The sequence below is a fragment of the Lepisosteus platostomus genome, chromosome 5 (assembly GCF_059453375.1).
Source record: "Lepisosteus platostomus isolate fLepPlt1 chromosome 5, fLepPlt1.hap1, whole genome shotgun sequence".
In the NCBI taxonomy this organism is placed as follows: domain Eukaryota; kingdom Metazoa; phylum Chordata; class Actinopteri; order Semionotiformes; family Lepisosteidae; genus Lepisosteus; species Lepisosteus platostomus.
The window spans coordinates 43,266,480-43,293,596 of NC_142615.1; the positions used below are offsets into that span (position 1 = coordinate 43,266,480).

At 47.9% G+C, this 27,117-nt stretch overlaps 1 protein-coding gene across 2 annotated transcripts in view; it reads right to left on the minus strand.

Annotated features, from left to right (window-relative positions):
* Positions 1–10,656: 10,656 nt before the first annotated feature.
* Positions 10,657–27,117, minus strand: part of LOC148666845 (zona pellucida sperm-binding protein 3-like) — a 779,162-nt gene continuing 762,701 nt past the window's right edge. The window contains exons 1-5 of one of the 2 annotated variants that reach the window (XM_088632686.1): positions 11,737–11,905; positions 11,542–11,659; positions 11,245–11,343; positions 11,094–11,167; positions 10,657–10,926 (exon numbers count right to left, since the gene is read on the minus strand). In XM_088632686.1, coding sequence (XP_088488812.1) covers positions 11,293–11,343; positions 11,542–11,659; positions 11,737–11,861 — 294 coding nt within the window. In that variant the 5' untranslated portion in view covers positions 11,862–11,905 and the 3' untranslated portion in view covers positions 10,657–10,926; positions 11,094–11,167; positions 11,245–11,292. Of the gene's footprint in view, positions 10,927–11,093; positions 11,168–11,244; positions 11,344–11,541; positions 11,660–11,736; positions 11,906–27,117 lie in introns of those variants that run through there. The other variant, XR_015936945.1, reaches the window with a different exon arrangement.

Below are 27,117 nucleotides of genomic sequence, written 5' to 3' on the forward strand. Positions count from 1 at the left end.
TAACACTAAACACACTATGGTACTGTAATTGATCGATACAGGCGGTATTGACCGTTTTCTAGATATTTTAAACAGGGTCAAGAAATGGAAACGAATCAGTACTCACCAGTCGATGAAGTTAATCGTTTATTCTACGGTTCTTCAGTTGAATTAATAGGTTGTCAATAGATAAGTGATCAATAACTCTCCGCAGTGCGCTCCGCGCACCTCCCACGGTCTCACTCGCTGATCCCGGCGCTCTGGCTGGTGTCTCTGACGTCACAGTGCTCTTTCTGACATAAACAGATGCAGCCATTCAAAACAAGTGGGCGGTACCGCATTATTTTGCGGTGGGCTTTACGCAGTCCACTGCGAGTTACCGTAAATTATCCTATAATACCGCAAAAAAATAATAGTATCCGGAATTTCCGCAAGGTGGAGCTAATGAAGCTCAACCTCTCATGTTTGAGCTGTCGCCATCAAAGTCTTTAATGAAGATATTACTAATAGTATTAATAATGAATGACCTTGGACAAGCTGTAAACTCAAAGTATTGCCCTGGTCCACATTCTTTTTTTCATTGACCGTTTTTGTAAAAGTAACACCACAGAATTTTGCAATCACACATTTGTTTCCAATCATGCAAAGTACAGTAATTTTTGAGAATCGATTCACCATGCCTTTCACATGCTCATAAACGAGATTGATTTAGGAACATAACATATTACTGTATACAGTATGTATATGTATATTTAATGTCTTAACTGTGCCCATTTAAGTATTGAATATTTATATGGAATTTTACCACTGAAGGGAAATCTTAGTACCTGAGCATAAAAAGAATAGGAGCATACTGTAACGCGTGTGAAGGCCATAAACGATATTAATTTTGGAACTTAAACATACAGTATATGGCTGGTCTCGGTACTTTAAAGAAAACATACACACGAGTATTCCATTTCTCCCTAAACATTTTAAGCATCGAAGTCTTTAACTAACGTGATACCGGAGTCAACAAGCATACTTTTAGAATTTGATTAAAAGGGAATATAATATGGAATCGCATATCTAAAGAAATTAAGAATGATATAATTATATTCATGTACCGCAACACAAGAATAGTACACGCTGTACATTGTCTGTTGATAATGTTTCTGTAGTGCTTTTTCAGCACTCTGCATGTGACCTTGCCGTTGGCGCTGTGGGTTAGGTTGCTGATTCCCATGTCACATGGTCTGTGATTGAATCCCACTATAACTCTGACTTATTGCTTTAACAAACATTTCTTTGAAAAAATTAAACGTTTCCCTTGGTCAGAGATTAAATAAAACCTCACTCGCACCAAACAAATTTATATTTCTAAATATCACAACATGATTGAATTTAAGTATTTTTAATAACAATGAATAGTCACCTATGCGTTACAAAATAAACATATATATTGATTTGAATTGCGTTTTGATTTAAATCGTAAACACGTGTTTAAATATATGTGTTTAAAGGCGATATATAAAAGCGTTGATTCTTATGGAATGTGTTCCGCCGGGGATGTTTGTGTAGTGCTTTTTCAGCACTCTGGCTGTGACCTTGCTGGTGGTGCTGTGGGTTAGGTTCCTGACTTCCCTGTTGCAATGTCTGTGATCAAATCCCACTAAAGCCATGACTATTTCTTTTTAACAAACATTTCTTTGAAAAAATGAAACGTTTCCCATGGTCAGAGATTAAATAAAACCTCACTCGCACCAAACAAATTTATATTTCTAAATATAAATATTTCAAAATATCACAACATGATCGAATTTAAGTCATTTTAATAACAATGAATAGTCACCTAGTGGTAGTGGTAAAATTCCATATAAATATTCAATGCTAAAATGGGCACAGTAAAGACATTTACTGTAAATCTCTCTACGACCGACCAACGGACCACAAGTGCCCCTGTTGGTCAACCAATCACGTACCGCGGTGTTTTGCGTCAATTACCTCCGGCACTTTGAATGGCTGCATCTGTATAACATCTCCAAAAAAAAAACACACCGGGCTTTGAGAGGCGATTCATAACAGCTGGAGAAGGTGTAATATTTGTGTGCGTCAGCAGTGAAACTGCATGTTAATTGATGGAGGGCTGAGCGGGGAATAACGGTTGCTCAGGGTCACAGGGTCACAGGTCATAGTGAATTTAGGAGCTAACTGGATCGGAGTTACAGGATAAATAATAAAGAGTTTGTTCGAGTGTCACATCTTCGTCCTGGGTTCTTAATTTTTACACTATACGTGTAGGAGAAACAAGACAGTGTGTGTTTGTGCCCAGGTAATTCTGGGAGACAGATCGAATCTGGCCTAAAAGAGAGGGGGCTTAGCCCTCTTACATTTGCTAGTTCAAAGTTGTACAACCCATTTGTATCTGCTAGGCCCTGGTGAATTGCTGCGAAATGCTGAAATAACCTCTCGGCTCCTTGGTTGTCATTTCGTCAAACGTGCGTTTGGTACAAGAGTGCATGAAGGCACCGGAAATACATTGGGAACAAATGACCGTTGGCTCAAGACCTCTGTGAAGTAAGGGAGCGTGCAAAAAGAGGTTGTTTCCACATGGTCTCGAACCGGGGACCTTTCGCATGTGAAGCAAACATGATAACCGCTACACTACGGAAACCTGTAGGAACTGCTGCTGGTGTCTCGCTTGCGTTTCGGGCTGAGAAAGGGAAGCATCACTTTGGCCAGGGGGCGCTGGAGAGAGGAACAAAGGGCGCGATGAAACAAAATGCCAAAACCCGGGATCAAACCAGGGACCTTTAGATCTTCAGTCTAACGCTCTCCCAAATTAGCTATTTCGGCGGTGCGCAGAGCCCACGGCCACCTGCTCCAGCCTTCCTGTGTTGCGGCATGAGCGCACCAAGAGTAGCGGGAGAGTGTTGCAGGAACGTCACTCAGAAGGAAAGCCACCCAGCTGCGCCCTCTGAGCTCTGTCCAGCGCATCTTCCTCGCATGGACTCCTGCCTGCGACGGGCAGGAAACAATTAGCAAGAACAGAACGACACCCCATGGGTGTCTCATGACCGCACCTTAGGTTGTGACACGTGCAGGTGTGAGGGGTTGCCGGGCTACTTTGGAGCAGAGCTTGGGCGGAGGGGGGGCGGGAAAGCAGACAAAGAGGTGACACCTCAAGGTCTGCACGATCACAGCTCTCCGCCGCCCCAGGCTTCCGCTCGATAAGCTACTGGACACACCCGCCCCTCCTCACACAGACCGTGGAAAAGCCCCCGAGTGGGAGGGCTCTCTCTTCCTCCCAGGAGCTCTTGGACACGACGCACAGACAGGGCGCGGGGAGCCGCCGCCTGCAAACACGGCTCCAGGCAGGACTCCACTCCGCAGGAGCCGCAGAGCAGAGGAGATGGGGGCAGCTTAGATCCAGTGCAGAGACCTGATCTGTTGTTGCTGTGTACGCTGTCCTTTCTGTTCTCGGGGTAGGACATCAGGAAGCACATTGAAGCGCTGCGACATGCACTGTACAGATCCCGCCACTACTGGGCCCGATTTCCCCGGATCGAAACCGGGCGGAAACAGGCTCGTTTCGTTTGTTGCCACGCACACTGTTTGGGGATTCGCCTAGCGCTGTGATCGAACAGACCTCTTAGTGTGGCGGGATCTGCACAGTGGATGTCGCAGCGCATCCTGCTTTCACTTCAATGCATGTCCTGATGTACCCTGGTCTCCCGCGTGACAGGTGGGGATATTTGCCACTATACTAACGAGGAAGACAACGCTCTCTGCTTAGTGTGTAAAACACTTACTTGCAGCATTGTGGGTGCTGTGGTTTAAATGCTATTGGTTTGTGAACAGAATACCCCTATCCAAGTACATTGTGCCACATTAAATAAACACACGAGAAAAAGAGATTCAGAACGCAAAGCTGTGTCAGTGTTCTGTGTAAAAAATCAGTTTGAACATCATGGGAGCTGTTTTTAATAAGCTGCTGAGTAAAGAATATTTTAATCTTCCTGCTGTCAGTAGTATTGTGAATATAGTTGACTCTTACCCGAATGAAAACAGAACGTAAAGGAAGGGTTTCAGAATTCAGACAAAGCTTTATTCCCGTGCTTACAGTCTGAGTAATTGGAGACTGCGCTATTCTGTTGCCTACGGTCATATACGGGTTTTTCGCATGAAGCCATATTGAACAGTATTTCTCGCGTTGTGAACTTGTGCACACAGCGGTCCCCCGGGTTCCAGTAGTGCGTAATTACGCATCGATGAAAAACCGGAGGTTTAAAAAAAGATAATTAGCTCACTGATACTTTGATGTAGAGGCTGTGGAAATATCCACATGTCGTGGTCTTTTAAATGCATTTGGTTTGAAGGCGTTCTGTGCTTCCGTTGCGAAGATATGGACAAAAGAATATTCGTGCTTGGTCAAACAAATGTCATATAAACGAAAAAGTAAAGGCTGAGAAAGCATTCACAATGTATTTTATACACAAAGCAAGTATTCTCGCGATTCTAAGAGGTTTCGTGTAAACGCTACAGGCGTGCCAAAATCGTTTTCGAACTTCAAGCTAACTTTTCCCCGGTCTGGTACCATAGGTCACGTAGCTTAAAATCCCAGTCATGTTTTTTTTCCTATCTTGTGGTACATAACGTACCATTTCGGACTATCACAAAGGGCTTGATTTCGTTAAATGCATGTATTAATTTCCTTTCTGGAAAACTTGTATTTCAAGAAATTCACACAGCTTGCGAGAAATGAAATTCAATTCTTGATTATCAGTGCAGAAGAAATATTGCCAGCTGGCAAAAAAATATATTTTTTTAACCGGAAAGTTGTGAGGCGAGACAGGCACCATTCCGTCTGTGTGGCTCGTTTGGTTGTTAACTGAAAGGTTGGTGGTTCGAGTCCACCCAGGGATGGGTTTCTTTTGCGATGTAAACATTGTCTTCGCAAAGGTCGATTGGATTTCTAAGCGAAACCTTAACCATTTTAATATTTGCAGGAAATGCGAGTGCTTAACACGTGTCTGAATCACCGGGAAATGTCCGATTACTGTATGCCCAACATCGCAACTCCCCAGGAAACCAAATTCACCCAAGAAAAAGTCGAGTCGTCATTTATACCCCCGTTGCATCCTCTGCTGAAATATTTTAAAAATACAATGCAGATTTGTTTAAGAACTTGCAAGCTTTGTTACATTAGCACCGTTCATTTGGACTTCGATATTTTGACACATTTACCTTAATTTTAAACATAAATACTGTACAATCTATTGTAATTTTGTTGTACTATTAAAATATGTTAGCTGAGGATGCAAAGGGGTGAAAGGGGAAGGTCAGAGGTGTAGTAACACCAAGGTTAGGATTGGTGGAGGTGATAAGGATGTTGATGGTTTTTCTCTGTAGAGAATTTTGAGTTTTTTATCCTTCTCTGAAGTGAGAAACTGGAAGAGTTGGGAGTTGAGGGATCTGATGAGGTTAGTTATGAAAGGAAGTTGATGTGGAGCTGTTAGCCGTAAAAACTCCTTAATGTCTTTGATGTTGTCATCAGCGATAAACTGCATTCAGCAAAGATAAAAAGAAAATTATCTTTGCTTACTGCCCTGTCTTTCTCACACCTGAAGAAGGCTCCACAGCCGAAACATTGTGATTCTTTTCTTCTCTTTTCAGCAGGAATAGTCCTTTACTTGTTCCTTTGCAGCCTACGCATGCTGACGCAGCTACCCACCCGATAGCTAACATTCCTATAATCACAACTATGAATGTCCACTTTGGGTATTTTTTCCATGATTATTTATTATTATTATTTATTCTGTCATTGAAGCATATTTTATGTCATACTGAAGTGTCCTAATCACTGAAAAAATATTTTTTTAATTTAGAAAGTAAGAAAATGATAAATCACTAGGAATTGCATTTAGCCTGTTCTGTTCTAGATTTTCTATATACTTTAACATGCCATGTTCACAATGTCACAACTCATAAATGAAACAGTGAAGTGTTGTAATTACAAATGTACATAGTGTCGGGACATTGAGATGTTTTGGTAATGAGGAAGGAGGGACATGCAATGTTCACAGGGTCAAATTTATAAAACGCTACAGTAAAATTTCTTGTATTTCGGGATTATGAGAGCCTGTTACATTGTGTCTCACACCTCAGTGTCAGAATTTTGAGACATTTTTATAACCAGAGGTAGGTTCATAGCAATAAGCAGAAAGTGCGATCATCCTTTGCTCATCCTCGGTTAACCATAAATTCTCATATGCCATGTTCTGAATGTCCCATTTAAAACTGCTATATTAAAATTAAGACTTTTTTATGATCAGAAGGCAAGGTTGTGGTAAATATGCATAAAGTGCAAGTGAACTTATGTTTTGCCTTTGTCTTGTTATTGTGAGTTTTGAAAATTGGTTTTCGATTTTCTGAAATGCGTTTCACACAAAAATGCAATTTGGATAGTCACTACTTATATATTCCCCTTAACTGAGGATATGTACAGTAATCCATCCCGATTAGTACTTTTAAAAATTACTGTAGAGAGAGCCATCAGAAAGGGAATGAAAACTTGCATTAAACAAAATCAAGCTGCATGTAATCATCCATAGTGATACATTTTGTAAGACAAGACAGGAAGAAAGACACTGGTGGGATTTGAACGCAGAATCTCCTGTTTAATAGGAAAACACTTTAACCAAATCAGCCAAGATGCTGTCAGAGTATTAACATCATGTCTGCGTCAGTGATTACAGCTGACTATCGCTGGAGGACAGTTCACTGTGAACAAGTCAGCCTGCATAATGAGGGGGAAGAGACTGACCTCTGTGATGCACTATAGAGTTACATCAACCTTCTATCCAACTGTTCTATGCTGCATTCTACCCAAGTGGTAAATATTGGTTTCCGTGCGTGTAATATTCCTTTTTTTGTCAAATTTTATCAAGCACAAATTTTGCTGTTGAAAATAAGCCTTGTGGTTTTCAATGTTGTGATCCTTTTACCCCAGTGTCACCAAAATTGATACATTGTGCTTTGGCAATTCTTCAGGCTATATTGTTTAGAGGAGCTCAGTTGAATTAGTTTATATAAAGTATTTATTTTCCCTTTAATCCTTTAAAACATATTACATTTTCAAAACATTGTATCTTTCTTCCTACTATTTGTAGCGGCAATGCTTATTAATAAGACAGAATTAAGTGTTGCTGTGCTTTCCCAAATGAGGCCCCATCTCTCTCTTCAAGCTATTCAGGCAGGCTGATTTAAAGATGTTTTCTTTTGATAGGGGACAGCTCCCAAATGGGGATGCATTTAGCTAAGCCTAGCTATCATGATCAGTGGGCATCCATTGGGGCCTATCTGTCTAGGGAGTGCCAGATGGACATCTGGACTGCATTCCTAAGTGTCAGGAGTAAGTGACTCATATCTCACCTTGATCAACCAATCAGGGACTGGTAGGGCCGAGTAACCCACGTGGGTCTCTGATGCCCATGAAACTTTCATCCAATGAACGAGCTGAAGTTCCTCCAGGTAAAAACAGGCAACACAGAGCTCCAAGACTATTCTAAAGGGAATTCAAAGGAGAATTCCAGGAGTGTGAGACAATTCCAGGGCGGGACGGCCCAGGAGCAGAAAGGCTGCCAAGGGCAGGACATTCTCGCAGCGCGCCTCCTGACCATCCTGAGACTCAGCCCGGACAACCACGGAACGGCCAGTGTGTCCGAGTGCCAGAACTTTCCTTTGTTCTAAGAGTCTAGAGCGGAGGTTGCCAGAGAGTAACCAGAGGATCCACCCGAGCAGGCCTCGTGAACAGGTCGGAACTGTGGACAGCTGAATCACTATTCAGAACTAGCTCTTCATCAGGAACGAACCGGTCCACTTCCTGACTTGCTGGGACTCACAGTCATCTTTTCTCCTGTGTGCAAACTTTGCTAGTTAAAGCCAACACTAACTAGCTGGTCAGTGAGCATCAGCAGCGCACTGTCACAAGCCGCACAGCACAGCCTGGCACCGAGCCAGAGAGCGCGGATTGGACAGCAACAGCCTGCAACTGTTTCTTTGTGCCCGCAGGAGATCTGAATCCCCAGAGATTGGATGAGTATTCAACTTCAATGCATTACAGCTCGAGAATTCAATTGTTATCCCAAACAGTTGATATCAATTTAATTCCTAAGAGTTATGTACTTGTTTTGAGTATCTAATGTAGAAGTTGTAACCAAGTTCAATTACGAAATGGTCTAAATGAATGATATACTGAACGTATGTCCTCTTGATATATGTAACTCTTGGTAACTGACTGAATATATACCCTTTGTATTCTGATAACCCTCTCGATAAGATCTGTTAGGTTTATATGCATATTCCATATATTAAGAAATGTATCCTCGTGTATTAGTACCTGTGTGTGTGCATTGTTTGAGTTATATCGCATGGTTGGATTCTAAAGCCATTAAAAGAATCATTTTGTGATTTACTGCTACAATTAATAATTGTCCCAGTAAATGCCCAAGCCCTACAGAACTGGTGCCTTCAGAGAGCACACTACATAGTGATGACATCTTTCTGTATGATCAGGACAGGAGCTGCAGGTCCACTGTGTTGTGGCTGCAGTACAATTTTAGCTTATTATTATAATACTTTTTAACAGCGACAGAATCTTAAGATCACAAGGTGTTTACGATATTATTTCAGTATTAAGCTGTTACTACATTCGGAACTGTCCCATAGGATTCAGTGTTCCATTAGTTTGGCACTAAACTGCTTAGTCTATTGCAGGAATTGTACTTAGTCCTGTCCTGTAGTGTCATCTAGAGAGCAGCAGCTGTTTCCTTGGGCTCATTGCAATTGGGAACATTGTGATTATTGAGCAGGGGACTAAAGTCAGCAGACGAGCGCGTTGCAAATCGGTAGTAATCTGGCGTACAGAGCTGCATGCTAATCTCTGGATCATCTCCAGTTAATGCGATGCTGTTCTTACCTTGCAATTGACCCAATCTGACTACTGGCACCAACCCTGTTATTACAAAGAAACTTCTTGTGTACCTACCGTGATACATAAGTTTGGTGGAGAGGTTTGGCAGCCCATATTCAGTCAAAGATGTGTGTGCAGATCACTGTGATATATAGGCATCAACAAACTGACAAATACAATATTAAATGTTTAACTGATAAAGCCCAAATGGACCAAACCTGTATAAATTAGTGGTGGAAAGGAGTCTTTATATATAGCAAAAGGTCTCTGATCCTTTGGTAAGAACGATGGGTATATAACCCATTGTCCTCAATATTAGAAATGAATCCTTGAGCATTGCCGTTGTACCAACGATCCTCAAAAGTGCTGCCATTACCACTGTTCCATAAAATCCTAACATTACCTGTCTTGCATAAAATGTAGAACATGCCATCACATTTCAGTTGCTTCTCAGTAGCAGTTTGATCTATTATCAACCTGCTCCCCACATCATAACCTTCGCTCTTCTAATTCTAGTCTCCTTACTGTCCCCCAAGCCTGTCTACACTGTATGGGTGACAGGGCCTTCTGCTGTTATGCCCCCAAGCTCTGGAACTCTCTCCCCAAGGATACCAGAGTTACCTTCCCTAAACTCCTTCAAATTCAGACTCAACACCTTCTTTTGTAGAAGAGCCTTTACTGAACTGGTTCTATTCTTTACCCCTCTGCTTCTACTTTTCTCCTCAATCTATTGGAATTGTTTTATCCTGTGTATTCTAATTGTAATTTTGTCAAGTGCTTTGAGAAGCCACCTTCGGAACCATTATATAAAATAGTTTATTCTAAATCCTTGAAACTTTAATAGGGCACTGCAGTAGGGCTAAAAATTGACAGCCTTAGTGGGCCATCATGATTTGTGCAAATTATAGGTAGTCACAAAGGAAGACTAGGATTCACTTGAAATCCATGACACGGGACACTGAAACAGTGGAGAGGCTTTGTGTAGTAAGCGTTCAGTCTCAATCTACACCATCTGTGCTGCTGGTAGAGGTAGTTGTGAACACCTGTCTTCCGGATCAAGTACTGGGATCTCCAGTCTCAATCCTAATACTTATGACTGTCCACTACCACTGCTGTGAAACCAACACCCATAACATAAGACCTCCGAGATTCTAACTGTACCATTATTCACTGATGTTTGCACACCAGTATTGTTCCTCTGCTAAGGAAGGAAGGCCTACTTTACACCAAGCCCCTGTTGACAATTCCTTCCTTGTGTTTATTTTAGTCAGTTTGTGCAGTCCAGAATAGGACATCAGATCTCACTCTTACTGGGCACTACAGTAGCAACTCACTCCATAAGCACTACCCCTCTCGGAAACGGGAGGATTTCCAGTATATTGAACACCTCTGTCTCTCCCACAGTAAAAAAAAAAAAGTCACAATGACCTGTCCAAGGAATAGTGCGGCCATCTTCCCCCAGTACAATGCTTTATAACTCCAGCCATTTTCAGTCCTCATTGGCAGCAATACAGGAAGCATTCTTGAAAGTGGAACCCCCACAAATACAGTACTTTAATTTATTAATGGGTCTCACTTCCCTTGAATTCCTCCACCCCATTCAAACCTGTAAACCATAAAGAAACAAGGGCAGGCAGAAGGGTCTTTCACAGCTTTATTGAAATGTTGCCATTGCAAGGCGACTGGAGGCAGGAGAGTCACAAAGGCCAGGCTAGAGCCTTCATTCAGGCACCTGGGGAGGAAGAAGGAGAACAATCCAGCTGAACTGCAGGACACCCACCCCTACAGGAGCTCCTCCTGCCAGACCCTACCTGTCCACTGGCCAACATCTCCAAAGTCCTCTGCTCCCTCCACATCCTCACTGGTGCTCTCAGCATCTTCACTGGAGATCTGAGGGTCTCCCTCCTCATCCTCAGTCCAGTCAGCTCCCACATCCAGAGGAGCTTCTACTGGTGCCACAGCCACCCGACTGCTGGTCACCAGGCTCCTGGTACCTGTGGACAAGTAACACCCAGGAGTGAGGGATCTGCTATACCCAGAGACCCACAGTCTACTCATCTACACAGTCCCTTTGTCCAGCACGGGATCATTCCTCAGTTGTCCAAGCATGGTTGTCTCCTCGGCAGAGATGCATCCACAAGGGATAGAGAACCAGACCCACCTTCATTCCGGCTGCCAGCACACCTGGACTCACAGCAGGCACAGACCTCATGGCCACCATACAGCTCCTCCCACCTGGAGGAGAGGAGGACAGGTGAGGCCTCCACCTGGCATGTCCCAGAGCACCCTCAGCAGGCTCCTTGCAGAAGTACCTCTTCGCCTCCCTGTTGTAGGTGCAGGACTTGGTCCCTGGTGTTGCTTTAGCAGGAGCCACAGCCATGACAGTGCATGTACAGCTCAGTCACTTCATGCTGCAAGAGGGAATGTCACAGCATTAAGGGATCAAGGCCAATAGAGGGACAGAGAAGGACCTTCTGCCATCAGTGAAGGCAAGCTGGCAGCTCTAGGCACTACAGCTGCCACAGTCTGGTTCACATCTAGATCATGGATGGAAAAGCAGACAATGGATCAGTAGAGCAAGAAGGCTGAGCAGCCTTTGAGAGCAGTACCTTCCTGGACAGCTTCATCTGGAAGAGGAAGGCATCAATTGTGAAGCAGAGCACATCCTTCTGCTTGGAGGGGACAAACCTGGACAGGCAGCCATCTGCCTTGCTGTCCACCATGCACCTGGGGACAAGGACAAGGATGAACCCCTGCAGGCTCTCGGGGCTCCTGCCCACCTCTCCTTCCAGAAGGGGCCGTACCCCAAGTTATCGATCACAGGGAAACGGGGCTGCGAGTGCTGGTCCGGTTTCTCGGTTACGTAACACGAGTGGATGTACAGCCTCTGCTCCGCTGTGGCAAAGTAGGCAGTGGCCTGGAAGTACATGGGCTGACCCAGGAAGTACTCATCCTTAGGAGAAAGCCGGACCCAGTGGGCTGGAGAGAGAGAGGCAGCATTAGACCTGCACACAGCACCCCCTGCTGGCAGGAGGAGCCACTCGCTCAAGGAGCTTACAGTTGGTGGTGAGCAGGACAAAGCTGTGCTTGTTTTTCAGGTCCTTGAAGAAGGTCCTTCTCCTGGCCCACGTGGGGACATAGCCAACTTTGTAGGAGTAGTGGAACCTGCAGGACAGAGGAGATGAGGGTCTTCTGGACACTTTCCCAGCAGCTTCTCAGCAGCAGCAGAGCCCTGCCTACCTGTTGTAGGAGCACTTGACCGGCACAGAGAAGGGAATGAAGTGATGCACAGGCGCACTGGAGGAGGGCGGGGCATAGCGGAGAGTGTTGGAGTACACCAGGCAGCCCTGGACATCCTGCGAGGTCACAGAGGAAGGGGTATTCCCAGGAAAGGCACTAGCCCTACAGTTCACATCAATACATTGCCTGTAGATGAAGACCCACTTACCGATCGCTCGGTACCGCACTCGTGAAGCCCGTAGATGAAGTAGAAGTAATGGCGTGTGGTTCGGCTGACGCTGCAGTTGCCCAAGGTCACCTCCGATGGCTGACAGCTGAAGCCGAACAGGAGCCAACTGACCCTCACGTACATCCTGCTGGAGTCGCACCACACAGCCACTGCTCGGGTGCCCCCGATGGCCGGGCGAGCCGGCTGTCGCCCTCGCTGGGGAGGAAACAGGACGCTCTTGATGTAGGCGGGTAAGGGGCGGCTGCCGGGTTCATCTTCTCCTTGTCGAAGTAGGGCGAGTACGCGTCTCTGGACACGGGAAGGCGGCGAAAGTCGGGAGCCAAGGACTGCGAGTCGTTCTCGCTTGCAGACAGGTCTTCGGAGGGCGCATCTGCCAGGTTCAAGTCCTCCAACTGGGCTGCATCTTCAGGAGCCGGGAGGTCGGCCTGGAGCGCCAATTCCCGAGAGTCCCAGCCAGCCGGCCCGGCGGAGATCAGTGCGGGGAGCCCAGCCCCTGCGCACAGGCACAGGATAAAGAGAAACGAGCGCATCGCCAAATTAACGTCCCGCTTAATTGCTACAGGAGTAAAATAAGTAAACCACAAAACCGTGTTGAAGCAAGAAAGCATAAAGTGTGAATGCGGTGACTAGGTTTTTATACTGGCAGGACCTGCTACCGCACACCTGGTCACACTACCGCTCAATCAACACAATCAATTACATACAGAGACCCGGATTGTTCTCAGGGTCTAATTAGAACCTGCTTCCAGTCTGAGGCGGGACTCCGTGAAGCCGCCTGAACACTTTCCCGTGTGTATCTGACCTCAGCGGAGGAGTTCCACGCAATTTCGACAGAATTAAATCACCCACACGTGTAAAATTTGCTCAGATTAATTTATTGTTCAATTAGTTTCTAATTTCCGAGGAAAGTGTGTTAAACTCGCTGTCAGACAGAGTACGGAACATGCGACACGTCCGTCCACACTTTCTTTTATCGAGGGGGCTGTTCTATCAACACGTACCGCAATGAAAATAATTTTACTATTTTTCATGTGTAATTGCATGTCATATTAAAATGTGTAATACAAGCATTTCTTTGCTTCCCAGTAAAGAAATACTGATCAGCTTTTGACATGATCTGATAATAATTTGTCTGATTTTCCAGAGATTGCTTTTGCTTCGCAGCACTGAGAACCTATGGAAGCCCGTTTCCGTCAGGGAGTAAAAAAAACGCACTATGGTATCTCAGAATTGTGACTTTGAATCATAGAATTGCGACCTAAAAACTCAGAATTTTGACTTTATCTCTCACATTTGCGACTTCGAAATAGCCCATATTTCATTGTCTGTCCTTTTGTTATTGTAACGGATTCGGGTTCTAGGGCTTGTGCCCTCGCCGCTCCCACCCTACTTCGTGCCTCAAACCCCGTATTGGCTCAAACCCAGGTCTTGCTGGCTAGAACCCGAATCCGTTACAATAACAAAAGGACAGACAATGAAATATGGGCTATTTCGAAGTTGCAAATGTGAGATATAAAGTCGGAGTTGTGAGTTACTAAGTCGCAAATCTGAGTTACTTAGCCGGAATTCTGCGATACCATAGCGCGTTTTTTTAACTCCCTGGCGGAAACGGGCTTTCATACATTTCAATTAGTCTGATCAGTGCAGGACAAGTTAATGTAGAATCATTACTATGTGTGTCTCTTGTTTGTATATAAATGAATGTCTTTGACAACTTAATGTTAGTTTTTAATTTAGTTTTACGATGTAGGTCATGCGTTAACATATGCACGAGCATACGAAATGTCTCACTCCTGATTCAGCTCATGCTCCATAGGAGAGAAGAGATTCCTCCTGCTTTTCGTACAATCATATCAGAACAGAAGCCCGTGTCGCCCAGCTCTGATTCAAGAGCGACTCGCATCTTCAGCCCTTTTTTTATTCGTGATCCTAATTTTCTTTAGTTATGATCAATATTGAACTTTTTCTAAATAAAACGACAATAATCAAACATGCAGGCAGACTTTTAAAAAGTATTAGGAGCTGACAGGGTGCCCCTTTGGAATAGTTGTCAGAAAATGTGAGAAAAGGAAAGGTACGTAAGCTCTCACACACAGCATTAGAGATTGGCATCTGATGAAAAAAACAACTACCTGTCTCCCCAGCATTTAAAGGTGCTGTTGTTTTGATTTTACATATTGTTAGCATTTTATGAATTGTTAAAAGATTGATACACAAATCGCTAAATAAGAAAACGTAAAAACCCTAGCTGTAAGCAATTGGCCATTCATATTCCTGAATTTTAAATCCCTGTGTTTTTCTGTATCCGAATGCCTGGTGCAGCTAATTTGAAAGCAGAGTCTACCATTTACTGTATTGCAGAAGCGTATTGTTGCCACCAAGGAAAAAAAAATCCTGAGTTTACAGGAGTAAAGGAGGAAACAAATGCAAACACCGTTTAGAAAAAACACACACGTCTCAGGCCTTAACCATGACAAGAATGGAATTTGAACCTAGATGAGCAGAGCACAATGGATTAGCAATCCAAAAACTCCTGACTCCTGTTTAATTTTCTTTTCGCTTGCTCGATTTGTAGTACGCTCCTCAATCCTTACAACCGATAAACAAAACGGCTTCATGTGCCACAGCATTCTGCTACAGGTACGGGTTGCACCGTGTATTAGGCGAACCCGAATTAAATATTTCAAATATGTGAAGAATTTCATGAAAAAGATCACAGCCAATGTCAGCAAATCGGAGCCTGTAGGCAGCTTCAACAGAACAAAACGATCTGAAGTCGCAATTCTTTCATAGAGTGTATTGTGACACTCTAACCACACTGTTGCTATTACTGCTACTTCTGCTGCCGTTGGTTAAAACTCTACTCAGCGGGCAAGTAAAGGTGTACAAGGAATAGACTACTTTGAGCCGTCCAAATTCCATTATGTGAATTTAAGCTTTTTTTAATTAATAATAGCATTAGTAATACAATGCGTGCTCAGAAATGTTACTTATTAGCTTATGAAGCAACAGTGTTTCGACAATTTGCGGTCTTCAAAAAGTAAACGCTGAAGTTTTTATACTTCCTTGTGAGCAGATCACCTTTGATTTAGAAAAGGAAAACTTACTCCCCTGTTGCTTTCATTGCAATATCTGAATCGAGACCCAAGCGCTAAGAAAGCTGAATAACGGCAGCAGAAGTAGCAGTAATAGCAACAGTGTGGTTAGAGTGTCACAATACACTCTATGAAAGAATTGCGGCTTCAGATCGTTTTGTTCTGTTGAAGCTGCCAAAAGACATATTCCCGATTTTAATTTAGATACACATTTTCTAATGCAGCTTTCATTACAAGACAGTCTATTTCTCGAAAGCGTGTTATGTAAAAAAGAGAAAAACGAAAATATATGCGACCCACTATGCCTTCCTCCAAATCTTTTTCTAGATCTCTTCGTCATACCTTCTCTTCCTCCCTGGGCCACTTGCCCGCTTCTCTCACTAAACCAGCATTCCGTCTCTTTACAGCTATCTGTTCCAAGACCAGGCTTTCTAACCACCTTCTATTCCTTTACAGATGTCGTCGACATAATATCATCCCTAAAGGATTTCGCCTTAAATTTAATACCTTTTCTTTTGACTCTGATACCACCCAGAGTAACACTCAGAGACTTCTAAAACAATTTTCTAGGAAACTAATGCTCTCTACCATTTTCTCCCTCAAAAAACAGATTATCCTTTCCGACAACAACATCAAAGAGGCTAAGGAATTTCTACGGCTGACAGCTCCACATCATCTTCCCTTCATAACTAACCTCATTAGATCTCTCAACTCTAAACTCTACCAGTTTCTCACTACAGAGAAGGACAAAAAACTCAGTCATCTTCTACAGAAGAAAACCATCAACACCCCGAACACCCTCACCAACCCTAACCTTGTTGTCACCATACCTTCTGACCTTTCCCTTTCACAGGATGAGCGATCCCTCCTCAGCAAAGGGCTCAGTTTTGTACCAGTTCCCAGGAAACTGGACATCCCCCAGACCAATGTCGACCTTAACCGCTTTTACCGCAGGATCCGTCTCAGAGCACATTTTGCCGACAATTTCTCTTCACAGGCAGCTGATAACAACCCGGTTATTGATGTCATTAACAACATTAATCCCAAACAGAGCTGTTGGACTCCCTCCTCTGGCCGTTTTCCACCAGTTGATTATTTCATCAACCAATGCACTAATCAAGCTCCCAAGGCACTCCCTATACCCAGTAAACATAGGTCTAACCTCACCCAAGGAGAAAATCAGGCGCTCCAGTCTCTCCGCAACAGGGATGATATTGTCATCAAACCAGCGGACAAAGGAGGTGCTGTTGTGGTGTGGCGTAAGGATCTATATATCTTTGAAGCCTCTAGACAACTAACTGACACTTCTGCCTACCTCCCTCTCCAACAGGACCCTACCACTGACTACCAAAAGGAAGTGGTATCCACCATTTCCCTTTTTATCAGCAGTAACGAGCTCCCCCAGGAGGCGAACCGGCTCATCATGGAACATCCACAGGTATCTCAATTTTACCTCCTCCCCAAAATCCACAAACCGGACACCCCTGGACGCCCCATCGTATCAGCATGTAACTGTCCAACTACTTACATCTCAGCCTTTCTCGACAGCCTCGTGAGACCGCTGGTTGAAGATCTTCCCTCATACATCAAAGACACCAACCACGCGCTCCAACTTTTTAATGATTTCCAATTTCAGGGTACCGAATGCTACATTTTTACCATGGACATCACATCTCTGTACACCGTCATTCCCCATAATGACGGCCTTACAGCCCTCAAGCACACGCTGGACAAACGCACAGTGCTTGATCCACCCACCCACACCCTGGTACGCCGTGCAGAATTGGTCCTCACACTGAACACATTCTCTTTCAATAATCTTTTTTACCAACAGGTCAGTGGAGTTGCCATGGGCACCAGGATGGGACCCAGCTATGCCAACATTTTTGTCAGCTGGGTAGAAGAACGCTTCTTCGCTTCCTACACTGGCTATGTCCCTGACCTCTACAAGCGATATATTGATGACTGCGTCGGTGCCGCCACATGCTCCAACGATCAGCTTGAGTTCTTCCTGCACCATTTCACCAACTTCCACCCGTCCCTCAAATATACGGTTAACATATCTTCCACCACTCTTCCGTTTCTAGACATCCACTTGTCTATCAACTACCCCCGACTGTCCACTTCAGTTTAATACAAACCCACGGATTCACACAGCTACCTCCTGTACAGCTAATTTCACCCCAACCACACTAAAAACTCTCTTCCTTTTTCACAATTCCTTAGGTTACGACGATTATGCAGCGACGACATCGACTTCGAGAACCAAGCCCTCGAAATGTACTCATTTTTCATCAACAGAGGATACCCCAGCAGTGTGATTGACAAGGCCCTTGCCCGAGCCAAAAACACCCCCCGGACCATCAACCCGATCAGGAACTCCCGCCGTAAAAACTGCATTCCTTTGGTGCTTCCTTACCACCCTAACACACTTCCTATCCCCAGGACCATTAACCAGAACTTTTCCATCGTACAGGATGATCCCTCCATTGGGGCCCTCTTTTCTGATCGCCCTATCATCTCATATCGCCGACCACCTAATCTGCGTAACCTCCTTGTTCACAGCTCCCTTGACCGCCCTCAACAACCATCCACACCAGGCACTTTCCCTTGCAACAGAGCTCGCTGTATCACCTGCAAATACACAGCCACCACCACACTCATTCAAGGCCCCTCAGGACAATTTCCGGATCACCCAGACAGCATCTTGTACCTCCAGCAACCTTATTTACTGTATCTCTTGCAGTAAATGCCCAGCCATCTACATTGGAGAAACAGGAAGGAGACTCGAAGACCGCTTCAGAGAACACGTCAGGGCTGTGAAGATTAAAGATCTCTCCAAGCCCATTGTTTCTCATTTCACCTCTGACGGCCACAACCACTCTAATCTCTCTGTATGTGTTCTCAAAGACAGTTTGCAGAAACTCATACATCAGAAAGACCACCGAAACTAAAATTATTCTGCAGCTAGGATCACACATTCTCCCTTCCCTTAACGACAGACTACTGTTCTTTTAAATTTTCTCCATTCATTGGAAGTTTCATTTCACACCTCTCTGCACCCAATCTGACTTCACACCTCTTGATTGGCCTCTCTTTCTGTCCCCTGCTCCCACCTCTCACTCCTCCTCCCTCTCAACCTTTGTTCTCCCGCTACTTTACCTTTGCCTACTGCCCTGTCTCTCTCACACCTGAAGAAGGCTCCACGGCCGAAACGTTGTGTTCTCTTTCTTCTTTTTTTCAGCATGGAATAAACCTATTACTTGACACTGATTTATGCAGAGAGTAGCGGGGGTGGGATGTCAGGGCCATACGACACTTCTTTACTTAGAGAGTGGCAGGCGTGCAATGTCAGGGCCTGACAACACTGCTTAACGCAGAGAGTGGAGGGGTGGGTCTCAGGGCCATATGACAGTGCTTAACGCAGTGAGTGGCGAGGCTGGGATGTCAGGGCTATACGACAGTGCTTTACGCAGAGTGGAGGGGGCGGGATGTCAGGGCCTGACAACACTGCTTAACGCAAAGAGTGGAGGGGTGGGTGTCAGGGCCATATGACAGTGCTTTAGGCAGAAGGTGGCGGGGGTAGGATGTCAGGGCCTGACAACACTGCTTTATGCAGAGAGTGGTGGGGGTGGGATGTCAGGGCCTGACAACACTGCTTAACGCAGAGAGTGGAGGGGTGGGTGTCATGGCCATAAGACACTGCTTTATGCAGATAGTGGAGGGGTGATTGTCAGAGCCATAAGACACTTCTTTACGCACAGAGTGGCAGGGTGGGATGTCAGGGCCTGACGATACTGCTATACGCAGAGAGTGGAAGGGGTTGGATGTCAGGGCCATACGACAGTGCTTTACGCAGAGAGTGGCGGGGGTGGGATGTCAGGGCCTGATGAGACTTCTTTATGCAGAGTGGAAGGGTGGGTGTCAGGGCCATACGACAGGGGTTAACGCAGAGAGTGGAGGGGGTGGGATGTCAGGGCCTGACGATACTGCTTTACACAGAGAGTGGCAGGGTTGGGATGTCAGGGCCTGACGATACTGCTTATCGTAGAGAGTGGCGGGGGTTAGATGTTAGGGCCATATGACATTTCTTTACGCAGACAGTGGCGAGTGTGGGATGTCAGGGAATGACGATACTGCTTTACGCAGAGAGTGGCGGGGGTGGGATGTCAGGGCATGAAGAGACTTCTTTATGCAGAGTGGAAGGGTGGGTGTCAGGGCCATACGACAGGGGTTAACGCAGAGAGTGGAGGGGGTGGGATGTCAGGGCCTGACGATACTGCTTTACACAGAGAGTGGCAGGGTTGGGATGTCAGGGCCTGACGATACTGCTTTATGCAGAGAGTGGAGGGGTGGGTGTCAGGGCCATATGACAGTGCTTTACGCAGAGAGTGTCGGGGGTGGGATGTCAGGGCCTGACGATACTGCTTTACGCAGAGATTGGCGGGGGTGGGATGTCAGTGCATGAAGACACTGGTTTATGCAGAGAGTGGAGGGGTGGGATGTCAGGGCATAAATACACTGCTTCATGCAGAGAGTGGAGGGATGGGTGTCAGGGCCTGACAACACTGCTTAACGCAGAGAGTGGAGGGGGGAGTGTCAGGGCCATATGACAGTGCTTTAGGCAGAGAGTGGCGTGGGTGGGATGTCATAGCCTGACCATACAACTTTACGCAGAGAGTGGCAGGGTTGGGATGTCAGGGCCTCACGAGACTGCATTATGCAGAGAGTTGAGGGGTGGGTGTCAGGGCCATGCGACACTTCTCTATGCAGAGAGTGGCTGGGGTGGGATGTCAGGGCCTGACGATCCTGCTTATCGTAGAGAGTGCCAGGGGTTAGATATTAGGGCCATACGACATTTCTTTACGCAGACAGTGGTGAGTTTGGGATGTCAGGGCATGAAGACAATGCTTTTTGTAGAAAATGGAGGGGTGGGTGTCAGGGCCATACGACAATTCTTTAGGCAGAGAGTGGCGGGGTTGGGATGTCAGAGCCTGACAGCACTGCTTAACGCAGAGTGTGGAGGGGTGGGTATCAGGGCCATACGACACTTCTTTTCGCAGAGAGTGGCAGGGGTGGGATGTCAGGGCCTGACGATACTGCTTTACGCAGATAGTGGCGGGGGTGGGATGTCAGGGCTTGACGACACTGCTTTATGCAGAGAGTGGAGGGGTGGGTGTCAGGGCCATACGACAATTCCTTACGCAGAGAGTGGCGGGGTTGGGATGTCAGAGCCTGAGAGCACTGCTTAATGCAGAGAGTGGAGGGGTGAGTGTCAGGGCCTGACGATACTGCTTTATGCAGATAGTGGCGGGGGTGGGATGTCAGGGCTTGACGACACTGCTTTTCGCAGAGAGTGGAGGGGTGGGTGTCAGGGCCATACGACAGTGCTTAACGCAGTGAGCGGCGAGGCTGGGATGTCAGGGCCATACGACAGTGTTAACGCAGAGAGTGGAGGGGTGAGTGTCAGGGCCATGTGACAGTGCTTTAGGCAGAGAGTAGCGTGGGTGGGATGTCAGGGCCTGACCATACTGCTTTACGCAGAGAGTGGCAGGGGTGGGATGTCAGGGCCTGACGAGACTGCTTAATGCAAAGAGTGGAGGGGTGGGTGTCAGGGCCATACGACAGTGCATTATGCAGATAGTGGAGGGTGTCGGATGTCAGGGTTTGACAACACTGCTTTATGCAGAGTGTGCAGGGGTGGGTGTCAGGGCTATACGACAGGGGTTAACGCAGAGATTGGCGGGGGTGGGAAGTCAGGGCCTGACGATACTGCTTTACACGGAGAGTGGCGTGGGTGGGATGTCAGGGCATGAAGACACTGGTTTATGCAGAGAATGGAGGGGTGGGTATCAGGGCCATACGACACTTCTTTTCGCAGAGAGTGGCAGGGGTGGGATGTCAGGGCCTGACGATACTGCTTTACACAGATAGTGGCGGGGGTGGGATGTCAGGGCCTGACGATACTGCTTTACACAGAGAGTGGCAGGGTTGGGATGTCAGGGCCTGACGATACTGCTTATCGTAGAGAGTGGCGGGGGTTAGATGTTAGGGCCATATGACATTTCTTTACGCAGACAGTGGCGAGTGTGGGATGTCAGGGAATGACGATACTGCTTTACGCAGAGAGTGGCGGGGGTGGGATGTCAGGGCATGAAGAGACTTCTTTATGCAGAGTGGAAGGGTGGGTGTCAGGGCCATACGACAGGGGTTAACGCAGAGAGTGGAGGGGGTGGGATGTCAGGGCCTGACGATACTGCTTTACACAGAGAGTGGCAGGGTTGGGATGTCAGGGCCTGACGATACTGCTTTATGCAGAGAGTGGAGGGGTGGGTGTCAGGGCCATCCGACAGTGCTTAACGCAGTGAGCGGCGAGGCTGGGATGTCAGGGCCATACGACAGTGTTAACGCAGAGAGTGGAGGGGTGAGTGTCAGGGCCATGTGACAGTGCTTTAGGCAGAGAGTAGCGTGGGTGGGATGTCAGGGCCTGACCATACTGCTTTACGCAGAGAGTGGCAGGGGTGGGATGTCAGGGCCTGACGAGACTGCTTAATGCAAAGAGTGGAGGGGTGGGTGTCAGGGCCATACGACAGTGCATTATGCAGATAGTGGAGGGTGTCGGATGTCAGGGTTTCACAACACTGCTTTATGCAGAGTGTGCAGGGGTGGGTGTCAGGGCTATACGACAGGGGTTAACGCAGAGAGTGGCGGGGGTGGGAAGTCAGGGCCTGACGATACTGCTTTACACGGAGAGTGGCGTGGGTGGGATGTCAGGGCATGAAGACACTGGTTTATGCAGAGAATGGAGGGGTGGGTATCAGGGCCATACGACACTTCTTTTCGCAGAGAGTGGCAGGGGTGGGATGTCAGGGCCTGACGATACTGCTTTACACAGATAGTGGCGGGGGTGGGATGTCAGGGCCTGACGATACTGCTTTACACAGAGAGTGGCAGGGTTGGGATGTCAGGGCCTGACGATACTGCTTATCGTAGAGAGTGGCGGGGGTTAGATGTTAGGGCCATATGACATTTCTTTACGCAGACAGTGGCGAGTGTGGGATGTCAGGGAATGACGATACTGCTTTACGCAGAGAGTGGCGGGGGTGGGATGTCAGGGCATGAAGAGACTTCTTTATGCAGAGTGGAAGGGTGGGTGTCAGGGCCATACGACAGGGGTTAACGCAGAGAGTGGAGGGGGTGGGATGTCAGGGCCTGACGATACTGCTTTACACAGAGAGTGGCAGGGTTGGGATGTCAGGGCCTGACGATACTGCTTTATGCAGAGAGTGGAGGGGTGGGTGTCAGGGCCATATGACAGTGCTTTACGCAGAGAGTGTCGGGGGTGGGATGTCAGGGCCTGACGATACTGCTTTACGCAGAGATTGGCGGGGGTGGGATGTCAGTGCATGAAGACACTGGTTTATGCAGAGAGTGGAGGGGTGGGATGTCAGGGCATAAATACACTGCTTCATGCAGAGAGTGGAGGGATGGGTGTCAGGGCCTGACAACACTGCTTAACGCAGAGAGTGGAGGGGGGAGTGTCAGGGCCATATGACAGTGCTTTAGGCAGAGAGTGGCGTGGGTGGGATGTCATAGCCTGACCATACAACTTTACGCAGAGAGTGGCAGGGTTGGGATGTCAGGGCCTCACGAGACTGCATTATGCAGAGAGTTGAGGGGTGGGTGTCAGGGCCATGCGACACTTCTCTATGCAGAGAGTGGCTGGGGTGGGATGTCAGGGCCTGACGATCCTGCTTATCGTAGAGAGTGCCAGGGGTTAGATATTAGGGCCATACGACATTTCTTTACGCAGACAGTGGTGAGTTTGGGATGTCAGGGCATGAAGACAATGCTTTTTGTAGAAAATGGAGGGGTGGGTGTCAGGGCCATACGACAATTCTTTAGGCAGAGAGTGGCGGGGTTGGGATGTCAGAGCCTGACAGCACTGCTTAACGCAGAGTGTGGAGGGGTGGGTATCAGGGCCATACGACACTTCTTTTCGCAGAGAGTGGCAGGGGTGGGATGTCAGGGCCTGACGATACTGCTTTACGCAGATAGTGGCGGGGGTGGGATGTCAGGGCTTGACGACACTGCTTTATGCAGAGAGTGGAGGGGTGGGTGTCAGGGCCATACGACAATTCCTTACGCAGAGAGTGGCGGGGTTGGGATGTCAGAGCCTGAGAGCACTGCTTAATGCAGAGAGTGGAGGGGTGAGTGTCAGGGCCTGACGATACTGCTTTATGCAGATAGTGGCGGGGGTGGGATGTCAGGGCTTGACGACACTGCTTTTCGCAGAGAGTGGAGGGGTGGGTGTCAGGGCCATACGACAGTGCTTAACGCAGTGAGCGGCGAGGCTGGGATGTCAGGGCCATACGACAGTGTTAACGCAGAGAGTGGAGGGGTGAGTGTCAGGGCCATGTGACAGTGCTTTAGGCAGAGAGTAGCGTGGGTGGGATGTCAGGGCCTGACCATACTGCTTTACGCAGAGAGTGGCAGGGGTGGGATGTCAGGGCCTGACGAGACTGCTTAATGCAAAGAGTGGAGGGGTGGGTGTCAGGGCCATACGACAGTGCATTATGCAGATAGTGGAGGGTGTCGGATGTCAGGGTTTGACAACACTGCTTTATGCAGAGTGTGCAGGGGTGGGTGTCAGGGCTATACGACAGGGGTTAACGCAGAGATTGGCGGGGGTGGGAAGTCAGGGCCTGACGATACTGCTTTACACGGAGAGTGGCATGGGTGGGATGTCAGGGCATGAAGACACTGGTTTATGCAGAGAATGGAGGGGTGGGTATCAGGGCCATACGACACTTCTTTTCGCAGAGAGTGGCAGGGGTGGGATGTCAGGGCCTGACGATACTGCTTTACACAGATAGTGGCGGGGGTGGGATGTCAGGGCCTGACGATACTGCTTTACACAGAGAGTGGCAGGGTTGGGATGTCAGGGCCTGACGATACTGCTTATCGTAGAGAGTGGCGGGGGTTAGATGTTAGGGCCATATGACATTTCTTTACGCAGACAGTGGCGAGTGTGGGATGTCAGGGAATGACGATACTGCTTTACGCAGAGAGTGGCGGGGGTGGGATGTCAGGGCATGAAGAGACTTCTTTATGCAGAGTGGAAGGGTGGGTGTCAGGGCCATACGACAGGGGTTAACGCAGAGAGTGGAGGGGGTGGGATGTCAGGGCCTGACGATACTGCTTTACACAGAGAGTGGCAGGGTTGGGATGTCAGGGCCTGACGATACTGCTTTATGCAGAGAGTGGAGGGGTGGGTGTCAGGGCCATATGACAGTGCTTTACGCAGAGAGTGTCGGGGGTGGGATGTCAGGGCCTGACGATACTGCTTTACGCAGAGATTGGCGGGGGTGGGATGTCAGTGCATGAAGACACTGGTTTATGCAGAGAGTGGAGGGGTGGGATGTCAGGGCATAAATACACTGCTTCATGCAGAGAGTGGAGGGATGGGTGTCAGGGCCTGACAACACTGCTTAACGCAGAGAGTGGAGGGGGGAGTGTCAGGGCCATATGACAGTGCTTTAGGCAGAGAGTGGCGTGGGTGGGATGTCATAGCCTGACCATACAACTTTACGCAGAGAGTGGCAGGGTTGGGATGTCAGGGCCTCACGAGACTGCATTATGCAGAGAGTTGAGGGGTGGGTGTCAGGGCCATGCGACACTTCTCTATGCAGAGAGTGGCTGGGGTGGGATGTCAGGGCCTGACGATCCTGCTTATCGTAGAGAGTGCCAGGGGTTAGATATTAGGGCCATACGACATTTCTTTACGCAGACAGTGGTGAGTTTGGGATGTCAGGGCATGAAGACAATGCTTTTTGTAGAAAATGGAGGGGTGGGTGTCAGGGCCATACGACAATTCTTTAGGCAGAGAGTGGCGGGGTTGGGATGTCAGAGCCTGACAGCACTGCTTAACGCAGAGTGTGGAGGGGTGGGTATCAGGGCCATACGACACTTCTTTTCGCAGAGAGTGGCAGGGGTGGGATGTCAGGGCCTGACGATACTGCTTTACGCAGATAGTGGCGGGGGTGGGATGTCAGGGCTTGACGACACTGCTTTATGCAGAGAGTGGAGGGGTGGGTGTCAGGGCCATACGACAATTCCTTACGCAGAGAGTGGCGGGGTTGGGATGTCAGAGCCTGAGAGCACTGCTTAATGCAGAGAGTGGAGGGGTGAGTGTCAGGGCCTGACGATACTGCTTTATGCAGATAGTGGCGGGGGTGGGATGTCAGGGCTTGACGACACTGCTTTTCGCAGAGAGTGGAGGGGTGGGTGTCAGGGCCATACGACAGTGCTTAACGCAGTGAGCGGCGAGGCTGGGATGTCAGGGCCATACGACAGTGTTAACGCAGAGAGTGGAGGGGTGAGTGTCAGGGCCATGTGACAGTGCTTTAGGCAGAGAGTAGCGTGGGTGGGATGTCAGGGCCTGACCATACTGCTTTACGCAGAGAGTGGCAGGGGTGGGATGTCAGGGCCTGACGAGACTGCTTAATGCAAAGAGTGGAGGGGTGGGTGTCAGGGCCATACGACAGTGCATTATGCAGATAGTGGAGGGTGTCGGATGTCAGGGTTTGACAACACTGCTTTATGCAGAGTGTGCAGGGGTGGGTGTCAGGGCTATACGACAGGGGTTAACGCAGAGAGTGGCGGGGGTGGGAAGTCAGGGCCTGACGATACTGCTTTACGCGGAGAGTGGCGTGGGTGGGATGTCAGGGCATGAAGACACTGGTTTATGCAGAGAATGGAGGGGTGGGTATCAGGGCCATACGACACTTCTTTTCGCAGAGAGTGGCAGGGGTGGGATGTCAGGGCCTGACGATACTGCTTTACACAGATAGTGGCGGGGGTGGGATGTCAGGGCTTGAGGACACTGCTTTATGCAGAGAGTTTAGGGGGTGGGTGTCAGGGCCATATGACAGTGTTTAACGCAGTGAGCCGCGAGGCTGGGATGTCAGGGCCATACGACACTGCTTTAGGCAGAGAGTGGAGGGGTGGGTGTCAGGGCCATACGACAGGGGTTAACGCAAAGAGTGGAGGGGTGTGATGTCAGGGCCATACGACAGTGCTTTACACAGAGAGTGGCGGGGATGGGATGTCAGGGCCTCACGAGACTGCATTATGCAGAGAGTTGAGGGGTGGGTGTCAGGGCCATGCGACACATCTTTACGCAGAGAGTGGCAGGGTTGGGATGTCAGAGCCTGACAGCACTGCTTAATGCAGAAAGTGGAGGGGTTGGTATCAGGGCCATATGACACTTCTTTACGCAGAGAGTGGAGGGGGTGGGTGTCAGGTCCATACGACAGTGCTTAATGCAGTGAGCGGCGAGGCTGGGATGTCAGGGCCTGACCATACTGCTTTTCGCAGAGAGTGACGGGGGTGGGATGTCAGGGCCATACGAAAGTGCTTAACGCAGATAGTGGAGGGTGTGGGATGTCAAGGCTTAACAACACTGCTTTATGCAGAGAGTGGAGGGGTGGGTGACAGGGCCATACGACACTTCTTTACGTGGAGAGTGGCGGGGGTGGGTGTCAGGGCATGAAGACACTGCTTCCTGCAGAGAGTGGAGGGGTGGGTGTCAGGGCCATACGACAGTGCTTAACGCAGTG